The sequence below is a fragment of the Petaurus breviceps genome, unplaced genomic scaffold, assembly GCF_028583685.1.
Source record: "Petaurus breviceps papuanus isolate PSGF00001 unplaced genomic scaffold, PetGlider_PUasm1.0 90750, whole genome shotgun sequence".
Taxonomy (NCBI): Eukaryota; Metazoa; Chordata; class Mammalia; order Diprotodontia; family Petauridae; genus Petaurus; species Petaurus breviceps.
The window spans coordinates 12,834,017-12,854,127 of NW_027187335.1; the positions used below are offsets into that span (position 1 = coordinate 12,834,017).

At 44.4% G+C, this 20,111-nt stretch overlaps 1 protein-coding gene across 2 annotated transcripts; it reads left to right on the forward strand.

Annotated features, from left to right (window-relative positions):
- The first annotated feature begins 337 nt into the window (after nucleotides 1-337).
- Nucleotides 338-14,584, forward strand: P3H4 (prolyl 3-hydroxylase family member 4 (inactive)). Of its 2 annotated transcripts, XM_069067702.1 has the most exons (8): nucleotides 343-921; nucleotides 2,677-2,826; nucleotides 3,026-3,197; nucleotides 4,804-4,932; nucleotides 5,495-5,640; nucleotides 6,737-6,820; nucleotides 13,531-13,675; nucleotides 14,097-14,584. In XM_069067702.1, the coding sequence occupies exons 1-8, from the start codon at nucleotides 451-453 to the stop codon at nucleotides 14,111-14,113; spliced, it is 1,314 nt and encodes a 437-aa protein (XP_068923803.1). In that variant the 5' UTR covers nucleotides 343-450; the 3' UTR covers nucleotides 14,114-14,584. The 2 variants fall into 2 exon arrangements, with proteins under 2 accessions (XP_068923804.1, XP_068923803.1); XM_069067703.1 differs by lacking the exon at nucleotides 2,677-2,826 and having other exon boundaries at nucleotides 338-921.
- The last annotated feature ends 5,527 nt before the right edge of the window (nucleotides 14,585-20,111 follow it).

Here is a 20,111-nt window from a genome sequence, read left to right on the forward strand (position 1 = left end):
GGAGGACATAGAGGTCTCCAGTGTAGAAAGCCCGGGCCACTCCTTCCGCAGCCAGACAGTCCGCAGCTGGGGTGTCCTCCCCAAAGCCAGGCCTCTAGGCCCTTAAATTCTCACAGTGGAGTTGAAGATATTGGAAGAGAGTGCTGGGAATTTGGTGGGGCTTGGACCACTGCTTGTTCCACACTCCCCAAGGACAAATTCCTGAGTATGTTCCCCATTTCCTCTTCGGGGGAGTCTCTCACCAGGCAACTTTCTATTCCTATTATGTTCTAAATCTTAGTACCTCCCCGCCCCCAATCAGTAAGAGAGGCACTAAGACCCAGCTGGCTGCCCCTCTGCTCCTCCGTGACCAGTCCCCCAAATCCCGCCCCTTTTCCTGCCTCCCCACCCCTACTTCAGTATCTGGAGGCCAGGGCCCTCAAGGAGCCTGTGGGACTCTGGGCTTGGGGCATGGGGCAAACGTGGGGGCTGCTGCTTTTCCTGGTGGGCAGTGTCTGGGCACAGTATGAGAAGTATAGTTTTCGAGGCTTCCCCCCAGAGGACCTAATGCCTTTAGGCTCAGCCTATGCCTATGCCCTGGAGCAGTACGAGGGCGAGAGCTGGAAAGAGAGTGCCCGCTACCTGGAGGCATCACTGAGGCTGCACAGGCTGCTTCAGGACAGTGAAGCCTTCTGCCATGCCAACTGTAGCAGTACCAGAGCTTCTGGGGAGCATTCCCCAGCCTGGGGGACCAAAGAAGAGCTGGAGGAAGAGTGGGGCCGAGAGTTATGGTTTTTTGGGCAGGTGTTGGAGCGGGCAGCTTGCCTGAGGCGGTGCAAGCGGACCCTGCCAGCCTTCCAGGTGCCTTACCCGCCCCGACAGCTGCTCAAGGACTTCCAGAGTCGGTTGCCTTATCAATATCTTCATTATGCCCTATTTAAGGTATGGGTTTTCCTCCCCACTTCTCTCTGCCCCTGCCTGCTCAGCACCTCTAACCTCTAAAGAATCCCTACTTCTCAATTTCTTGGACTCTAGCTACCTGTCCTTTCCCAGTATTTGCCAGTCTTTGTCCCTTTTTTTTTTTTTTTGCTATGCCAGTCCCTCATCCTCTGCTCCCAGTATGTCCCCAACTTCTTTCTCCATCTGCTTCCCTCATTTAATGCTCCTATTACCTCATTGTTTCACTATCCCAGCATTTCTCCCCCAGTGTAGATTCAACTCAAAACCGGAAAAAGATCAAATTTAAAATCCCCAATTGAGCATCAAATTGGAAATCCTGAAAATCAAAGGTGAGATAAATAAAACTGAAAGTAAAAAAGCTACTGAACTAATAAATAAATCTAGCATCTGGTTTTATGGGGAAAGCAAACAAAAAAAAAACCCAACAAACCAATAAGGTAAATAAGCCATTAGTTAATTTGATTAAAAAGAAGAAAAACCAAATTACCAGCATCAAAAATAAAGAGTGATCAATGAAGAAGAAATTAAAGCAATAATTGAGTCATTTTACCCAATTATATGCCAATAAGTCTGATGTTCTGAGTGAAATGGATGAATATTTACAAAAATATAAATTACCCAGTGTAGATTAAATTCCATTCAATAAACATTTATTAAGTGCCTACTGTGTGCCAGCCATGAGGACTTGTGTCTCTCAGTCCCTTTTTCTCTTCCCTTAGTATCCCCCTAGTTCCTACTTCTCTTTTACATTGATCCCACTACCCTTGTTTCTGTCCCCTCCCAACCTTTGCCTCTCTTCCCCAGTGTTTCCTGTCCCACTATTCCCCAGTGTGTCCTTGTCTTTCTTTCCTCTCACCTGGATGATTACCACCTCCTAACTGGTCTCCCTCCTTCAAGGATCTCCCCTCTTTAGTGTTCTATACCCCCCACAAGAACCAGAGTGATATTCCTAAAGTTCCATGTCTGATCTTGTGATCTCCCTTGTTCAAAAAACTCCAGTGGCTCCCTGTGGCCTCTAAGATAAAATGTCAGCTCTTTTGTTTGGCATTGAAAAGCCTTCCCAATCTGGCATCGGCCACCTTGCCGAATTGTTACACCTTACTTTCCCTTTTTGGTCCAGCCAGAATGATCTGCTTTGCTATTCCTGGTATAAACAACATTTCATCTTGCTTCACTGTGCCTTTTGCCCAGGCTGATGCCTGTGCCTGGAATTCACTTTCTCCTCTTCTCCAATTTCTAGACTCACTATCTCCCTTCTGAGCTCTACAGCCCAAATGAGGCCTTTTCTTATCCCACAAGCTACTTTGTTATGATTTATATGTTTACCTGTTGTTTCCCTCTGATAGGATGGAAGCTTTTGAGGGCAGGGACAATTCTAGTTTTGTCTTTCTATCTCCAGGGCTTAACATAGTACCTGATATATAGCAGATGCTTATTAAATGTGTATGAATTGACTGATTTCTTTCCCTACCTTGTTTCTCTCCCTTGGGGGCCCCTAACTCCTGCCCCTCTCCCCCAGTTCCCTCCAGCCCCTGTCTTTGGCCCTTAGTATACCTTCTCCCCACTCTGATCCCATCACCATTTTTTTCCCAGTATCCCCGGCCTCCATCTCCGGAACCTATAAGGATTGGGATGAGATTTGTGTTCAGGGAATTACAAGAACCTCTCCTTCCTTATTCTTCCCCAAGACTTTGAGTGATCTCTCTATTCTGATGTTCTGCCCCCCTTTCTACCTAGTCTAACCAGCTAGAGAAAGCAGTGGCTGCTGCCTACACCTTCCTGCAAAGAAACCCCAAGCATGAGATGACCACCAAGTACCTTAACTACTACAGGGGACTCCTGGATGTGGATGAATACCTCACAGACTTGGAGGCCCACCCCTATGAGGTGGGATCCTGTGTGTGTGTGTGTGTGGGGGGGTGTTTCTGGAGTAGGAAGAGCATGGAGGGAATAGGAAAATGGCTGAATCTGGTGGAGAAAAGGGAAGGACTGGCAAGTGGGCTTGGAGAGGAGCCTCCCCACCCCATTCCAAGGTTTGTCAGAAGACTAGGTAGGCTTTGACTCCCCCAAATATCTCCTCTCCTAGGCAGTGTTCGTCCAGGCTGTGAAGCTCTACAATAGCGGTGATTTCCGAAGCAGTGTTGGGGATATGGAGCGAGCTCTTGCTGACTATCTCACTGTCTTTGCCAACTGCCTGGCTGGTTGTGAGGGGGCGCATGAGCTCTCAGACTTCAAGGACTTCTACCCATCTATTGCAGGTACCTTGCTTTCTATCATTCTGCACTTCCTCAGGTTTCCCCTGCTGAATCACCCCTGTGAGCCCCAGTGGCCCCAATGAAGGGGACCACTTGGAAAATGCCCCACCTTAGACCTTTGCTAAAAACCTTATCTCCACAGGAGATTTTCCTCACTAACCTCAACTTCCTGATTTCAATTCAGTAAACATTCAATGACTACCTACTCTTTATAAGGCATTTCAGAAGAGGGGAGGGACTTTGGGGGAAGTGAATTCTGTTTTGTACACATTGAGTTTGACATGCCTATAGGTCACTTAGAGATGTCCAAAAGGCTGCTGGAGATTCAGTACTGGAGCTCAGGGGAGAGACAAGGATTGGTTATATAGCTCTGGGAATCACCTGCATAGAGATGACTGATGAAGTCACCAATTCAATATAGTATTAAAGGAGAAGAGAAAAGGGCCCTGAACAGAGCATTTAGGGACATCTATGGTTAGTGAGTGGACCATGACATGGACAGAGACAGGAGAGCCTGGAGAGTAATATCATGAAAACCTAGAGAGGAGAGACTTTTCAGTAGAAGAAGGTGCTCCACAGTATCAAATGCTGCATAGAGGTCAAGAAATCCGGGGACTGAGAAAAGGCCATTCGATTTGGCAATTAAGAGCTCATTGGTAACTTGAGAGAGAAGTTTCAGTTGAATGATAAGGTTGGAAGTCAGATGGCAAAGGATTTAGAAATGAGTGAGAAGAGGGGAAATGGAGGCACCTGGGATAGAAGGATTTTTCAAGAAGATTAGCTGAGGAGAAATGAGATGCTGGACAGTAGCTAGCAGGGATAGTAGCAACAAGTGAGGGTTTATTTTATTTATTTATTTTTGCTTTTTTGGAGGGGGGAGGATAGGGCAATTGGGATTTTAAGTGACTTGCCCAAGGTCACATGGCTAGTTTATTTTTGTGTCAAGTGTCTGAGGAGGGTTTATTTTTTAAGAACAGGGAAGCATGGGTGTGTTTATAGGGGAAGGTGATAGAGTAAATAGGAAGAGCTGGATGATAAGAGAGAGAGTGGGGCCATCTGCTAGAGAAGATGGGACAGGATGAGATCAAGGGTATATGTAGAGAGGTTGGCCTTGGTTAGGAAAAGGGCCATCTCTTCCTCTGAGACAGGAATGAAGGAGGAAGTAGTGATACTAGTGATAACATATCTAAGTGATGTGAGATGAGAAGGGAGCTCTTAATGAATGGTCTTAATATTGGGAATACCAATGGAACACAAGGGCTCTATACCAATTATCTCTCCCTCTTACCACACGACCAGCCTATCTTTTTTCTTCATCATGCATTTATTCAATGATATCTTCGGTGATTTGGATACAAAATAATACTAAATGTTTTCTAAGGAGAGAGAATGTAGGAAGTGGCACCTGAACTCTGCTCAGGAATGGCCACTACCCTTCATGATTCCATCTGAGTTTCCTTGAAATTCCTTCAGACTCCTTGAACCTCTAGTTCTTTCCCCAGGCCTATTTTTGGTTGCTGCATTCCAAAGGATGGGAGCAATCTGAGGGAGGGGCAGGTTAGAGCTTGTAGTTTTATGTGTCCATCCCCATCTCCTCCCACCCCTTTAGACCGTTTTGCAGAATCTCTACAATGCAAAGTGGATTGTGAGGCCAATCTAACCCCCAACGTGGGTGGCTACTTTGTGGACAAATTTGTGGCTACGATGTATCACTACCTCCAATTTGCCTACTACAAATGTAAGTCCTTCCATGAGGAAAAAAGAGAAGGATGGAAAGGATGGTTGCAAGTAATTAATGTTGGAGAATTGGGACCCACAAAGAAAAGGGGAAGGGTGGGAAAAGAGTAGGATGCAAGTATTTGAGAATGGGGAATTGGGGTCTGCAGAACTTGGGGAGGACAGGGGAAGACTTTTGTAGGTACAGGAAGAGAGAGGTATTGGGGGACAGGAACAGTTTGGAGGACACTTAAGGGAGGACCAAGGCAACCTGAGAAGGGGGAAAGAAGGGAAGCTGAGCCTTGGAAAGGCAGGTAGAATACCTAGGAAGAGAGAGTAGAGTTGCTGATGATGGTGGAGGAGAAGGGTGAACAATAGAAAATTGCCCCTGGGTGAGGAGAAAGTCAGGGAGGGAATTCCTGGGAGGTGGAAGCAGGAAGGGAGGGAGATAACCTGATGAAAGATGGGTTTGGGGGACCTTGCCCTGGAAGAGATGAACAATGGGGAAGGGGAAGAGGGAGAAGATTGTTCCCAATTGTGGGTGTAGGCATGGCTCCTCCTTACTCATAACTCTGTTTTCCCAGTGAATGATGTTCGACAGGCTGCCCGGAGTGTAGCCAGCTACATGCTTTTTGACCCTGCAGACAACATAATGCAGCAGAACTTGGTGTATTACCGATTTCACCGAGAGCGTTGGGGGCTTCAGGAGGAGGATTTCCAGCCCCGGGAGGTAGGGCTTACTTAGGAGTTACTCTCATGCTATCTGGTTTAATTTTTTTTTCAAAGGAACAAATCTTGACTTCGACTCCCCTCACTCCCATCCATCCTCGGGCTGAGCCATGTCTCCTTAGGGTCTTAGCCTCCAGGAGGTGAAGGGGCTATGGTAAGGTTAAGCTCAGGATAACCTGCTTGTACTTATCACTCCTACAGTATCTAAGAGCTCAGGCCAGGGATATTCTTTTCCAGTTCCCCTTCTCAGATGGGCCCTAGAATTAGTCTCCTCCCTTCTCTCCTGAATCCTCAAGTCTCAGAAGAATCCAGCTGACATATTGTCCTAATGGTATGGTAGACATAGTAAGAAGTCAGAGAACACTAAGTAAAATATAACCTTGAACAAATCATTTCCACTTCTGGGCTTCAGTTACTCCTCTGTAGGTTGAGGTGGATGGATCAGATGACCTCTAAGTTCCCCTTCTAGATCTAAATAGATCAAGGACTTCAGAGGTCATCTGGTCCCTCCTTCCTCTCCATTTTACAGATGAAGTTAAGGGACTTTTCTATATGAAGAAACAGATCCAGGGGAAGTTAAGGGACTTGTCCATGGTCACTCCAGTAGTAAAAATCAGAGATGGGATTTGAACCCAGGTGGCACAGTGGATAAAGTGCTGGGCCTGGAGTCAGGAAGACCTGAGTTCAAATGTGGCCTCAGACACTTAATAGCAGTGTGACCCTGGCCAAGTCAATTAACCCTGTTTGTCTCAGTTTCCTCATCTGTAAAGTGAGCTGGAGAAAGAGACAGCAAATCACTCCAGTATCTTTGCCAAGAAAACCCCAAATGGAGAGTAGAACAAGACTGAACAACAACAGTAACTTCTGACATTAGAGCTAATACTTTTTCCTGTGTACCATACTGCCTCTCTAAGAGAAGGGTCCCAAGGCCGCAATAGGTAACATGCCCCTGAAACATAATAAATGGGGGCTTCACATAGAGGGTAGCAAGCAAAGATATGCAGTCCCCACCAGTAGTAAGCTGGAATGAGGTTGTAAGTACAAATGAGATGTAAATCTGTAATCCTATGCTCCATTCACCTTCTTCCTCATTCCAGGAAGCGATACTCTACCATAACCAGACCACAGAACTCCGGGAGCTGCTAGAGTTTGCTCGATTATATTTGCAGTCAGATGATGAGGTGAGTGCTCTGCATCTTCCTGACCCTGGGTGGATGAAGCTGTGTGTGTGGCTGTGTGTGTGTGTGTGTGTGTGTGTGTGTGTGTGTGTTCCTGTGGGGGTGCTCTCACAAGTTCTGCCTCATTTTAGAAGAAACTGCCTCTAGGAAGAGATGTATTAATGATTACATAAGATCATAGAATTTAGAGCTGGAAGAAACCTTTAGAAGTCAATTAATCCAATTTCCTCATTTCACATAGGATTTGTGAGAGAAATGATTATTAAATAACCAATTATTGGGGAAATCCACATTTTTTTTTTTACCTTCCTAGATCCTCATTCTCTAGTAGGCCAAGCCAGCATCTGAAGGAAATTGCTCAAAATGATATTGGGTCAACTTTCTCCTCAGTCTTGTTCAGACCCTAGCCAAGTGGGGAAGTTCATTGGTGTACTACTCAGGTATGGGTGGGGATAGATTCTTTCTCTATATTGCTCAAGGCTGGGGGTGATTTGGAAGTAAATGATAATCAAAATCACCTGTCTCCTAGTCCATCATTAGAATAGGTCCACCTTATTATAATATTCATTTTCTCATTATTTTTTAACCAAAGTTGATTGCTACCCTCAGAAATGCCCATTCTTCCAAGGGCATTTGTATTTAGTGGGTTTCATGAGGAATCTTTGGCATTCAAGAATGCTACTGACCCCTTTTATTAATTATTGCTAGCATGATTAATAAAATGATTAATTACCCAGAATCTATATCTCATGAACTTTTTATATGTCACAATTTGTGAGGCAGGATTACCTGGTGTGGTGTAGGGCAGATGACTGGTTTTGAGTCCTAGCTCCAATAGTGACTAGCCAGTTGTAGGCAAGTCATTCACCCTCTCTGACTTATCCTTTATCTTCCTTTATCAACCTACCTCACAGGGTCTTATGAGAAAGGTGCTTTGTAAGTTATATAAATGTGTTATTATTTACCCTGTACTAGACAAAATCACTTCTGTACACTCCTTCCTCTCTACAAACCTCCCTGAAGCCTCTCTCTGCACTCTATGCTCTCTACCTTTTCAGACACCCAGTATTTTCATGTGGTTCCAGATTATTTTGTTTAAGAGAAGAGCAGCCTGGGAAACTATTTTCCACTAAGTAACCTGACAAATTTACTCACTTGGACTTAAATTTTTTTAAATTAAATTAATTTTAATGAACAGAAATTAATGTTTTCTCCCTCCTACTTCCTTCTGCTCCCATCCCACCAAGTGGGGGAAAAAATCTTTTAAAAAAATATAGAGAGTCAAGGAAGACAAATTTCCACAGTGGTCATGTTCAAAAAATATATGTCTCAATTTGCACACTAATTCTGTCACCTCTCTATTAGGAGGAAGGTAGCATGCTTCATTATGGGTTCTCTGAAATTGTGGTTGGTCATTGCCTTGATCAGAGGCCTTCCAAAGATGTTTATCTTTACAATATTGTTGTTATAGTATAAATTGTTCTCCTGGTTCTGCTTCCTTCACTCTGTATCAGTTCAGAAAAGTCTTCTCATGTTTCTCTAGAAGGGTAAGAATTAAGATATTACTCCTTTTTTTTCTTTTTTTTTTCTTTTTGGAGGGCAATTGGGGTTAAATGACTTGCCCAAGGTCACAGGGCTAGTATGTGTTAAGTGTCTGAGGCCAGATTTGAACTCAGGTCCTCCTGACATCAGGGCTGGTGCTCTGTTCACTGTGCCACCTTGCCGCCCTGAGATATTACTCCTTGAAGAAAAATGTTTAGTTTAAAAAAAAGGCCTCTAGGACAAGGACCGTGCTTGACCTCAAGAAGTGAGACTTTTTTATTGATGCTATTGGGATTTCAGGTCTCTGTGGGAATGCTTTTGGAGGCCCTTTTGCCACACTTTATCTTCCAGGGGTGTTGACAAAGGGAGTCCTGGTCAAATGGTATTTTATCCCAACAGCTAGCAAACTCCCAACTCTTTCTTTCCTAATCCTGGTGATTTGTGATCCACAATTGCTTGGGCAAAAATCCTCTTCCCCTGTTACTGTTTCCCAGTCTCTCATCTTCATTCATCTCAACCTCACTACTTCCTTAGTCCCTCTGACCTCTTCTCCTGTTGTACCTTTCAGCTTAGACCTTCTCTCTCTTTCTATTTTCTTGAATTCACAGAAACCTGACTCCCCCAGAAGAGACTATGTCCCTGGCCATCCTTTCCAGTTCTGACTGGATGTACATTCTCTCATGGCCCTCCCCTTTTCTCCCTCCCAGGGAGCAGGTGGAGAAATAGACAGTACTCCTTGCTCCTCGCTGCCACTTTTAGACTCCCTCCCTGCTGACATCACACAACAACTTCTCCCTTGAGGTTCATTCTGTCTAGAGATCTGAGTGCCCATTATCTAATAATCTCCAGGTCATTCTCCCTCCTTTCTCAAAAAATTCAAGACCTCACTCATAGTCTTCTTCTATACCTCAACCCCTGCTTGTGTATTTGTTGATTTCAATATATATTCTGTATACATGTTGTTGTCCCTTCAAATGCCTTGGACTCCCAGTTTATCAGTCTTTTTAATTTTCTTGACCTGTGCCTTCACTCTACCTCAGCCACACTCAAAGATGGTTATACTGTTTATCTTGTCATTGCCCAAAATGTTCTTTTTCTATTATACAGAATTAGGAGATTCTTCTGTCTCATTATACTTTATTTTTCTTTCCTCCAACTCTAACCCTTGATAATCAGACTTCCAACCTCACCACTTAAGTGAAATTCTCCAAGGTTACCAATAATTTCCTTTTCATTCTGTTCTGTGTCTTTACTTTTATATGTATTTCTTGTATACAGCAAATTGTTGGGGTTTTAAAAAATCCAGTCTGATACTCTCATTTTATTGGATTGTTTGATTCATTTTGATTTGAAGTTATGATTGTTTTCCCCATTTTTGGTATTTTTTCCTTGTCATCTCTTAAGTAATTTTTTTGTTTCTATGATTATTTTTGCTTTACAAATCCATCAGTTTCTCTTTCAGAATCTCTTCTTTGGAACGTTGTCTTCTAAGTTCTGCACCCTATTTTTTTTTTGAAAGTCTATTGAGAGCTCTGATTTTCAACCTGACTTCTAATATCTAATTTTAACAATTGTACTTTATTTTGCCAAAATTATGAAATACCTTGTTATTTTTTTTATGCTCTCTAGTCATTCCACAGGATTCTCTTTTTCAATAACTATTTTGGTTCATTTTCCTTCAGGTATAATAGTTTGTTGTTTTTTGGTCTCTGAGTTTTTACTTATTTTTCTTTCTGTCTTTATGAGCCTCTCTGTTAGTTTATATGCTTGTGAGCTTAGCCTTTCTTCCTTAGACTTCTGGTCTTTCAGTCTTACTCTTGTATTCACAGTTACTTGTCTCTGATGTTCCCCTTCACTTTTTGGCTCTCCCCTTTCCCTACTACACAGATGCTCAGATACTGGGCATTCATAGCCCTTTCTTGTTGAAGGATATGAGGTTAACCCAGACCCCACCTGGAGGAAACTCCTGGGAGAGAGGACTAGCTAGGTTTCCAGTCCCTTTCCTTCAAGAGAGGGAAGCTCTTTCTCCTCTAATTGGTTGTACTACAAAGCAGCAACACCCACATCTTTCACTTCCTCCCCATTTGCTCTTTCTTTCCTTTGTATGGCAGAGAATGAGTGTCTGCTCCCTCTTGTAGGATGGGAGTGGGTGGAGTTGTTCAGGTTGAGTCACTGCTGTGGAAGGACTGGGCAGGGACCCCCATTGCTGAAGCACAAGCCTATAAGATTGCCTGTGCTGTCTGAACCCTGTGGATGAAATGGGTTGGAGCAATGCGGGGTTGAGTAGAAATCCTAAGTCTTCAAATTCTAATATTTATTTCATGGTTTGTTTGTTTTTTACTCTGTGCAGTATTTCTGCCTTTTTGCCTTTGGGATTGCTTACTCTAAATCCATAATTCCTTTTTTATGAGGTTTTTGAATGGCAGAGGTTTGTGGAAAACAACTTCTCCATCATCTTGCCAGTCATGTGATCGCTACCAAGGTTAAGTGCTAAACCTGAAGACTTTTTCTCAGTCCTTTTCCTTCTCAAACCCTCTGCAGCATTTGACACTGAGATGCCTATTTCTTCTGGATACTGTCTCCTCCCTGGGTTTTTGTAACACTATTCCCATCTAGTTCCCTGCCTACCTATTGAACTTCTCCTTTTAGCTCTCCTCTGCCTCTCTCCCAGGAGAAAGCCACCCCTCTGGAGCAGCCCATTCCACTTTGGGACAACTCTACTGATTTAGGAAGCTTTTCCTGATATCAAGCACAAATTCTCCTCTTTACAGCTTCTGTTTCATATTCTTTGACATGGGATATAAAAAACAGACCTTTTATTTCATTAGTATTAGGAACTTACCCAATAAGGAAATTCCCTCTTCCAATGCAGGGTGGCACCTTTTTTGCAATTTACAATTTTAGGAATTGTCTAGAGCACTAAGAGTGACTTGCCAACAGTCCCAGGGCCAGGATATCAGATTTCTAACTTGAACCCAAACTGCTTGTGCCTCTGTAGTGTCTCTTCATGACACTGTATTAAAAGTCTAATTAATTGGCCTTTCTCCTTTAGACCTCTCTTCTAAAGAGCCTCACTCTTTTTATTTTTATTTTTTTGCTTTTTGGAGGGCAATTGGGGTTAAGTAACTTGCCCAAGGTCACACTGCTAGGGGTGTGTGTGTGTGTGTGTGTGTGTGTGTGTGTGTGTGTGTATTAAGTGTCTGAGGCTGTATCTGAACTCAGGTCCTCCTGACTCTGGGGCTGGCACTCTACTTACTGCGCCACATAGCCGCTTGTCTCTGCTTTTCCTTTTCACTTTTGGTTTCCCCACCTCCCCCCTTCCCCTACTACACAGATACTCTGACCCTGGACATTCATATCCTCTTCTTGTTGAAGGATATGAGGGCAACCTAGACCCCACCTGGAGGAACTTCTGAGAGAGGAGACTGGCTCAGCTAGGTTTCTAGTTCCTTTTCTTCAGATAGGGAAACTCTGTACTAAAAGACAGCTTTCATGTCACCACTGACTTCCTCTTTTTCAGGCAAAATGTTCCCCTTAGGGGGCAGCTAGGTGGTACAGTGAATAGAGCACCAGCCCTGGAGTCAGAAGGACCTGAATTCAAATCCGGCCTCAGATGCTCAACACTTAACTAGCTGTGTGACCTTGGGCAAGTCACTTAACCCCAATTGCCCTGCCTTCCCCCCTCCAAAAAGTAAAAAAAAACCCCAAAACTAAAAAACCCCAAAATGTGCCCTTTTCACCATCTGATTCCAGCCTACATTTGTCATGTTGTTGCCCCTTCACTAATTGTAAATTTCGGTCAAACTGACTTATTTGCTGCTCCTCAAACTCAGAGTCATCACCCACTCTCTCTGCACCCAGAATTATCTCTCTGCCTTATCTCTCCACTTCTTAACTCCCCGGCTCCCTCAGTTTATGTGCTGTCTCCTAAGGGAAGTCTTTCCAGGTCCCTGTAATTGTTTATGCTTGCTACCCCCTCCTTCCTCAAATTATCATTTATATACCTATATGTTTGCCTATTGATGTCTCCAAAGATAAAATGTAAGCTCCTTGAGGGCAGGGATTGTTTTTTTGTTTTCTTTCTTGTATTTCTGGCACTTAGCCCAAAGCCTTGAACATAATAGGTGTTTAATGTTGGTTTGGACTGGATTAGGAACTTTTCTGGGACCCTTGAACCATACCAGATGGATCCACCATTAGGCTACTCCTATTCCTAAATCCTTGGTCTGAGAAGGAACTGGGTGATGGTGGTGGTACTAAGGAGGTGATATGTTGTAGAGGAAAGAGTACTGGACTTGTTGTTATATCTAGTGATGTTTTGGTAAATGTTTAACAACCAGTTCTCTGAAATGTAGGCACAACATGCTTCTAAATTTAATCTGATGTATCACCATTTTCTCCATTACTTTCTTAAGTATAGACATTCAACAAATTATAAATTTTTATTTGTAGCATTTGCTCATGCTGACAATTTAACAATTGCCTCTCCAGATAGATCTGGCTTATACAATGATCTAGACAATTCCAAAAGACTCATCATCAAAAATACTATCCACATCCAGAGAAAGAAGCATGAAGTCTGAACGCAGATCAAAGCAGACTATTTTCTTTCTTTTTTTCCCCTTTCTCGTGCCATTTCCCTTTTGTTCTGATTTCTTCTTTTCCAACATGACTAATGTGGAAATATGTTTAATATGATTATACATGTATAACCTATATCATATTGCTTGCCATCTTGAGGAGGAGGAAGGGAGATGGGCAGAGAGGGATGGAGGAAAAAAATGGAACTCAAAATCTTAAAAAAGTGAGTGTTGAAAACAATCTTTACATGTAATTGGAAAACATAAAATACTATTAAGTGTGTGTGTGTGTGTGTGTGTGTGTGTATAGGAACAGATCTGGCTCCAGCAAACCCCTTGTATAACACAGATTGAATCTTGGCTTTGTTATTTATGACTTTGTGACTTTGGACAAGTCATTTGATGTCTTTGGATCTCAGTTTCCTCATCTGTAAAACTGGGTGGTTAGACTCAAAGGTCCTCTCTAGTTCCAAGGTCTGCGATCCTACATAGGGGGATGATGCTACCCTTTGGTTTGGGCAAAAGGCCAAGTCATAGACATAATCATTCTGCTTCCGTTTTTCCCTTCCTTTTACCTGGGGGCCAGTGTAGATGGAACTAGAGGAGTCGGCACTACCATTGGAGTCAGAACCACCACTGTCAGACACAGAGTTTGAAGGAGACGGTGACTATGAGGAAAGCATCTATGCAGATTGGTGGCAAGAGCCCAATGCCAAGGGTGATGACGCAGAAGCTGGTCAGTGCCTGGGAGAGGGTTGGGGTCTGTGTGAGGGAGATGAGTGGGTTGGGATGGGATCTGGATTTGCATGAGTGTGTGTGTGTGTGTGTGTGTCTGTGTGTGATAGAAATTAGTGCAGAAAACTTCCCAAAAGAAGTGGGTGGAAACTCAGTGGGTTAGGAGGGGGTGAGGACAAGACAGTTATCTCCCTGGAGAGTGTCTAGTGTGAGAAAAGCTATTTTCTGGGTTTTGAGAAAAGATTGTGCTTACAGAGAGGGAAATTATTGAGATGATCATTTCACCAAAAGTTTACTCATTATTCTATGCCTGCCTGGTTGCTCCTTTCTTAGACTTTGAGACCATTCCTGATGTAGGGGCATTAGTTGGAGCTTTCAAGGGTGGGGAAAACTAACCCTGATGTTTTCTTCTTTTGGTCCAGAGCCTGAGCAAGCATGAGATGGAACCCCCTGGGGAGCACTCCAAAATGTTGGGATGACCAGGCCCTCCTACCTCCAAGGAAGCAGCAGCAGCCACAACAACAAATATTTATTAAAAATTAATGAGGAACAGAACTGACATGACTCCTCCCCTACCCCTACCCCCAAACCTCAGGGTGTCTGCCTCTCCAGGTCTTCAGTTCTGCATTCTTCATCTCTTCTCCTCTAGTTCTTATGGAGCCAGGGTCTCTTGTAAAATTGTGCAAGGGGGAAGGGAGAGAACTTCCCCACTCTGCTTGGGCTCTCCTATCCTCTTGTGCCCCAAATCCTTGGACTCAGGAACCCAAGGTTCTTAGCAGTGAAGCTCTGGATGGAAGCAGCTGCAACCCTTGGATGCTACCTTAAACTGGACTCTGGCACATGTTGGAGACATGAAGAACAGCCTACTGTAGTAGAAAAGAGGAATGGAATAAAAGTTGTGAGGCCTGAGTTCAAGTCCTGGATGTGCCGTGCACTAATCAGCTCAGTCAATTTTAGGCAGTTACTTCCCATCTCCAAAACTCAGTTTCCTTATCTGAAGAATAAGGGTGTTGGATTGGTCCTTCTTGTACTGACAGTCTGTGTCCTATGAGGAGGAGTATTGATGCAAATATGCTCGTATAAATTCCCAAGGATGTGTCTGTTTCCTCTTGGCCAGTCTTGGGGATGGGGGTGTGGTACTATTCATCTTGGGATGGGGACAGATTTGAGAGCATCTGGTTTTGAAACAGTATAGCAAGGGGCAGCCAGGTAGCACAGCGAGTAAGAGCACCGGCTCCAGTGTCAGAACGACCTGGAGATCGAATCCCGGGCTCAGACACTTAGCACCCACCCAGAAACACCTGGCCGTGTAACCTTGAGCAAGTTACTTAACCCCAATTGCTTAGGGGCGGCCAGGTGGCTCAGCGAGTAAGAGTACCGGCTCCATTGTCGGGACGACCTGGAGATCGAATCCAGGGCTCAGACACTCAGCACCACACCGAGAAATAACTGGCCGTGTAACCTTGAGCAAGTTACTTAACCCCGATTGCTATTAAAAAAAAAGAAACAGTATAGCAAGAACTTGGAAATAGCCCCTGCCTTGCAGAATCCCAATTCTCTGAATGAAGGTGGTGGGAGGGACCCAAGAGGTTCATGGGCCACGTTTTGTTCTTGGGATGGGAGCAGGGGAAAAGAAGAGTCATAGTTTTTGAGGCACAGGTATAAAATTAGGACCTTCTTCCCCTGTTCTAATCTTGCCTCAGACTCAAGATGGAGAAAGAGTAGACGGAGGGATGGTGGTTAGGAGTGAGGGTGGAAGCCGGTGGCTAGAGCCCAAATTCATGACTCACCTCCCCCAAACTCCATGTCCCCAGCTGCTTTGCCTAGAGCCGCCAGCTCTAGGGATAGCCTCTCCCCAACTAGCCAGCAGAGGGAGCCTCCAACATAGACATGTCAAGTCCTACTGTGGACAATAGGAAGGTTTCTGGGGATTGTCTAGGGAAGTCCAGCTGTGTCTGGAGAAACCAATACGGCAACCTAGAACGGGGAGTGAACTGGGTGTGGTGATGTACCCATGCAATCTTTGGTCCCAAGAGGCTGAGGCTAGTGGATTACTTGAGCTTGGGAGGTCTGAGCTGCAGGTGGACTAAAGCCATTTGGGTGTCTGTACTAAGTCTCGAACCAATATGGTAAACTCCTGGGAGCGAAGGGCCCCCAAGGTGCAGGCTTTAATGTCCATGAACGATGGCATCAGGCCCACAAGTGGCTGCTGAGCTTCTAGACTGGGCAAGATAGGGAAATTCTGTCTTTAAGGGAAGAAAAAGGAAAAGTTAGTGAAAATTTACTAGTCTTAGAGTAGGTAGCCAGGCAAATATTTGTTATATCTATTCCCCAAATTCACAAGCTGCCCACCTCAAAAAAAATAAAAAGAGAGGAGAGGAAAGACAAAGGCTGCTCCTTCTTAGTTTTAGAAGATAGAACCAAAATTGGGGAGGCAGAATTCTCCTGATGCCTCTGTGTCCCCAGCCTGGCTGCCAGGTAACCAGAACAGTGTCATCAATTCTTCCCTTCCTTTGTGGAACAGGAAGACCTTACCCCTCCACCCAGATCCACCCTGCTTCTCCTGGGCCCCAGAGCTGAGGGTAAGATTCTGATTCAGGGTGGAGGGGAGGGAAGGAGCCAGAGACTTAGTCAAAGCTGGCTAACTCAGGTGATGATACCCACCCCTTTCCCCCCACCCCAAGCAGGGCAGTGCCTTCTTGTAGGTGGGTCAGCTGGTGATGGAGTTTTAGGTTTCGTCTTTATGACATTTCTTCATTGCAGTCCTAAGGAAGGTGAAACCACAGCCTCTGCCCCGCCTCCTCCAAAGTCTAAGGGCTATTATCACCTTTTCCAGACAGCCTTTCCTTCTGTTCCCAAGAGGAAATACTCAGTCCAGCAAGGGGGGAGCAGCTCTCATAGCATATTTCTATATGATTCTTTAAGGTTTGCAAAGGGTTTTACATATGTTATCACATTTGAACCTCACAACCACAGAGGAAGGTTGTGACTTACTCACCCTGGGCAAGTCACAACCTTCTTTAGTCCGTTTTCTCAACTGTAGGATTCAAACCCAGGTCTTCTGATCCACTATATTGCTTAGATAAATCACAATATAGGGTAATGTGTATCTGAGTGTGTGTGTTTCTTTGTGTCTTTGTCCATGAGTGTGTTCCATGTCACTGTCTCTATTTTGTGGAGCATCCAAGAATGTGTATGGCTCTATATATTTGCTTTGGTGGTTTTGTTCACAGGTGCATACTAGATGACCATGTCTACATCTATCTATGGATCCTGTATGTGAATGGGTAGCTATATATTTGGGGTAGTAAGTACATGTAGGAAGGCACAGCTTTCAGGAATAAGGAGGCAATGGTCCCTGTGGGCCGTTGGCCCAGCCACATGTGGGTTAAGTTCAGTTTTGGGCATCACTGTTTAAGAAAGATATCCATCAATTGGAGAATGTCCAAAGGATGACAGCCATGTTTAGCCCTCCTCCCTTCCAAAAAAAAAAAAAAAAGGCTAGAGGAGGAGGAGGGTGGTTATTTGAAGATCACTCATGTCCTATTTGTCCTCAGTGGGCAGAACCACAGTAATGGGTGAAAGTTACAAAGAAGCAAATGTAGAATTGATCTCAGGAAACAGTACAAACAATTGCCAGAAAGTAGAATGGGCTGTCCTGGGAAGGGGTGGGATTCTTCCTTATCAGCAATCTTCAAACAAAGGCTGGAGGGCCACTTCTTGGGGGATGGGGAGGGCAGGATGGGGAATTTCAGATATGGACTGCACAAAGGTGGTCACTGAAGTGTCTTCCACTTCTAAAATTTTGTGATTCTCTGTGTGCTTTGTTTCTTTTGGGGAGGAGAGCTACGATCTGGTGGTCTTTTTCTCTCCCATCCAGCCTTGTCCCTTGGCTCTTCCCCACGTCCATTGGTTCCTAGCACAGTGGGTACTGGAAGCTGGCTGGTGTGGGGAGTAGGGAAGGAAGGGGGAAGGGTTACCATCCTGGGAGACGTTACCTTACACTCTATTTTCTGTCTTACTCATCTCCCATTCCAGAGGATCCAGTCCCTCCTACCCTCTCACTGACACCTCAGTCTCCCCATTACCTAGCCAGCTCCCCAAACCGGTGAGACAGAGTCCCGTCCCAGCGTGGGCCCTCAGGGTGGCTCCCAGTCTGTCTCCCAACCTTGCCCAGCCCTGGACTCTCTCACCCTATTCATTCCTCCCCCCCCCCCCCCCCAGCCCCTCCCTGTTCTTTTCCACATCTTTCTTTACCCAACCCCAGGATACTTCCACCTATCTTTCAGGGCTTCAATTTGTCCACCTGTAGGATGAGGGGAAAGTCAGTGGGATGATTCAAAAGAATCTGGGGACAAACCCCACAGGGGATCTGCTGGAACAAGAGAGAGTTCCCATGGGGTAGGGAGTGGTGGAAGAGAGGGAGACAGCAAGGAGTTTTCAGGCATTCTTTCCTTTCAGTTTATGTCACCATCTGGCATGTTGGGTTTTCTTCTGGGGAAGAGTAAGGGCCTGAGAGAGGATACCAGGTGGACTGACAGGATGTGGAGACAAAGTCCCCTTTGCAGCCAGAGGCAGGGAATTTAGGAAGGAAGGAAACAAGGAGGGGGCGCCTCAACCCCTTGCCGTTTCCTCTGCTCTCCTACACAAGGACCCCGGGCTAGGCAATAATTTCTTTACCATCCAAGGGCCCTTAGAGTGAGGGATTGAAAAGTCATAGGGAGTCTGAATAACAAGGGGAAACTAGGGCCTTCCAGGTCTAAAACCCTGATTACATGATCAAAGTCTCTTAGTTGAACCCTTTTGGGAGTATTTTGTCCATCTGTCTTTAATCAGAATGACTCCTTTCTAGATGGCACAGTGGATAGAGCCCTGAACTTGGAGTCAGAAAGACCTGAATTCAAATCCTGCCTCATTCACTTCCTAGTTCTATGACTCTGGACAAGTTACTTTACCTCTACTTGCCTCAATTTCCTCCTTTGTAAGGTGGGGATAGTAATAGCACCTACCTCCAAGGGTTGTTATGAGGATTAGATGAAATGATATTTGTAAAGTACTTTGTAAACTTTAAAGTGCTATACAAATGCTAGCTATTATTATTGTTTTTGTTATTATTTCTGATAGGGAAGCAATATTTAGGGCTAGAAGGAACATTGAGGACAACTTTGTTCGACCCTTTTTTGCAAATCTAATTTCAGTCTTTCCCATGGCTAACAGGTTAGAGACTCCCTTCAGAGGGCATTGGGGTATGTGCCCCAGGGGCAAGGCAGGGGAGAGTTGCAGTGGTTGCCTTGTTCTAGTGGCCAACGACCCAGCATAGGCATCATTGGAGTGTGTCCTAGCTTTGGGGAAGACATTCTAGTCTCTGGTGAAGGGATTATTGGTAGAGCAGCAAATAACTTGACTTTCCCAAGTGATCCTTCCAAAGGTGGAAATGGAGGAAACAACAAAGGGAAATTTTTTCAGGATTTGATTTTTACTCACAAGGAAGAATTGATTACTGGGGTAGGAATGATGGGAACTCTGGGGGAAAGTGACCATATGGCCTTGCAGAGTTTGTGATCAAGGAGAGGAAATCCAGGCAATAGACTCACATGTATTTTAGATTTTGGAAAGGCAGATTTCAAGGGGTTCAGGGGAAAGATGGCTAGAATCCCAGTGGTTCAAAATGCTATAGGAGGAGTTGGTCCAGGAGGGATGGGGGATACTTAAGAATGGAATTCTGAAGACACCAAAGGAAACAGTTCCAGTGAGAAAGAAAAATGGGATTTATCTGCAAAGACTGATGTGGATGCACAGAGAACCCCACCAACTGACTAGATTTTTAGAAGAAATAGATGGAATATGAAAAAAATATCAGTTAACAAAAGGCAAATCTGAGTGTGTCCCTGTCCAGTAACAATAGTGTCAGGAATACTAAAGTTCAGAATGAGTAGAGGCTGGTAAAGCTGTAGAGGGAGAAAAAGGAGGCTCATAGAGGGGAAAGACCTTTGCTTAGGATGGATAGTATACTGATAATTGACAGGAGAGAGAAGCCAGCACTTCTCCATTTTTATTTTGCTTCTCTTTCCTCTGCCAAAGTGAATAGAAATCACAACAGTGATGACTTAGAGGGAATTGATGTCCAGAATAACAAGAGATAATAAGAGAATGTCTGGCTGTTCTTGGTGATTTTGAGTCATGTAGGCCAGAAGAACAGCCATCCCAGGATACTGAAAGGACTGGTTGTATTACTCTGAGTGAGTTACTTAAACTCTGACTGTCAGTTTTCTTTTCTGTAAAATATTAGTCATAATAGCACCTACCTCTCAGGGTTGTTGCAAGGATAAAATGAGATCACCTTCATCAAGTGCTATATAAATGCTTTCTTCTTCTTCTTTTTTCTTCTTCTTCTTCTTCTTCTTCTTCTTCTTCTTCTTCTTCTTCTTCTTCTTCTT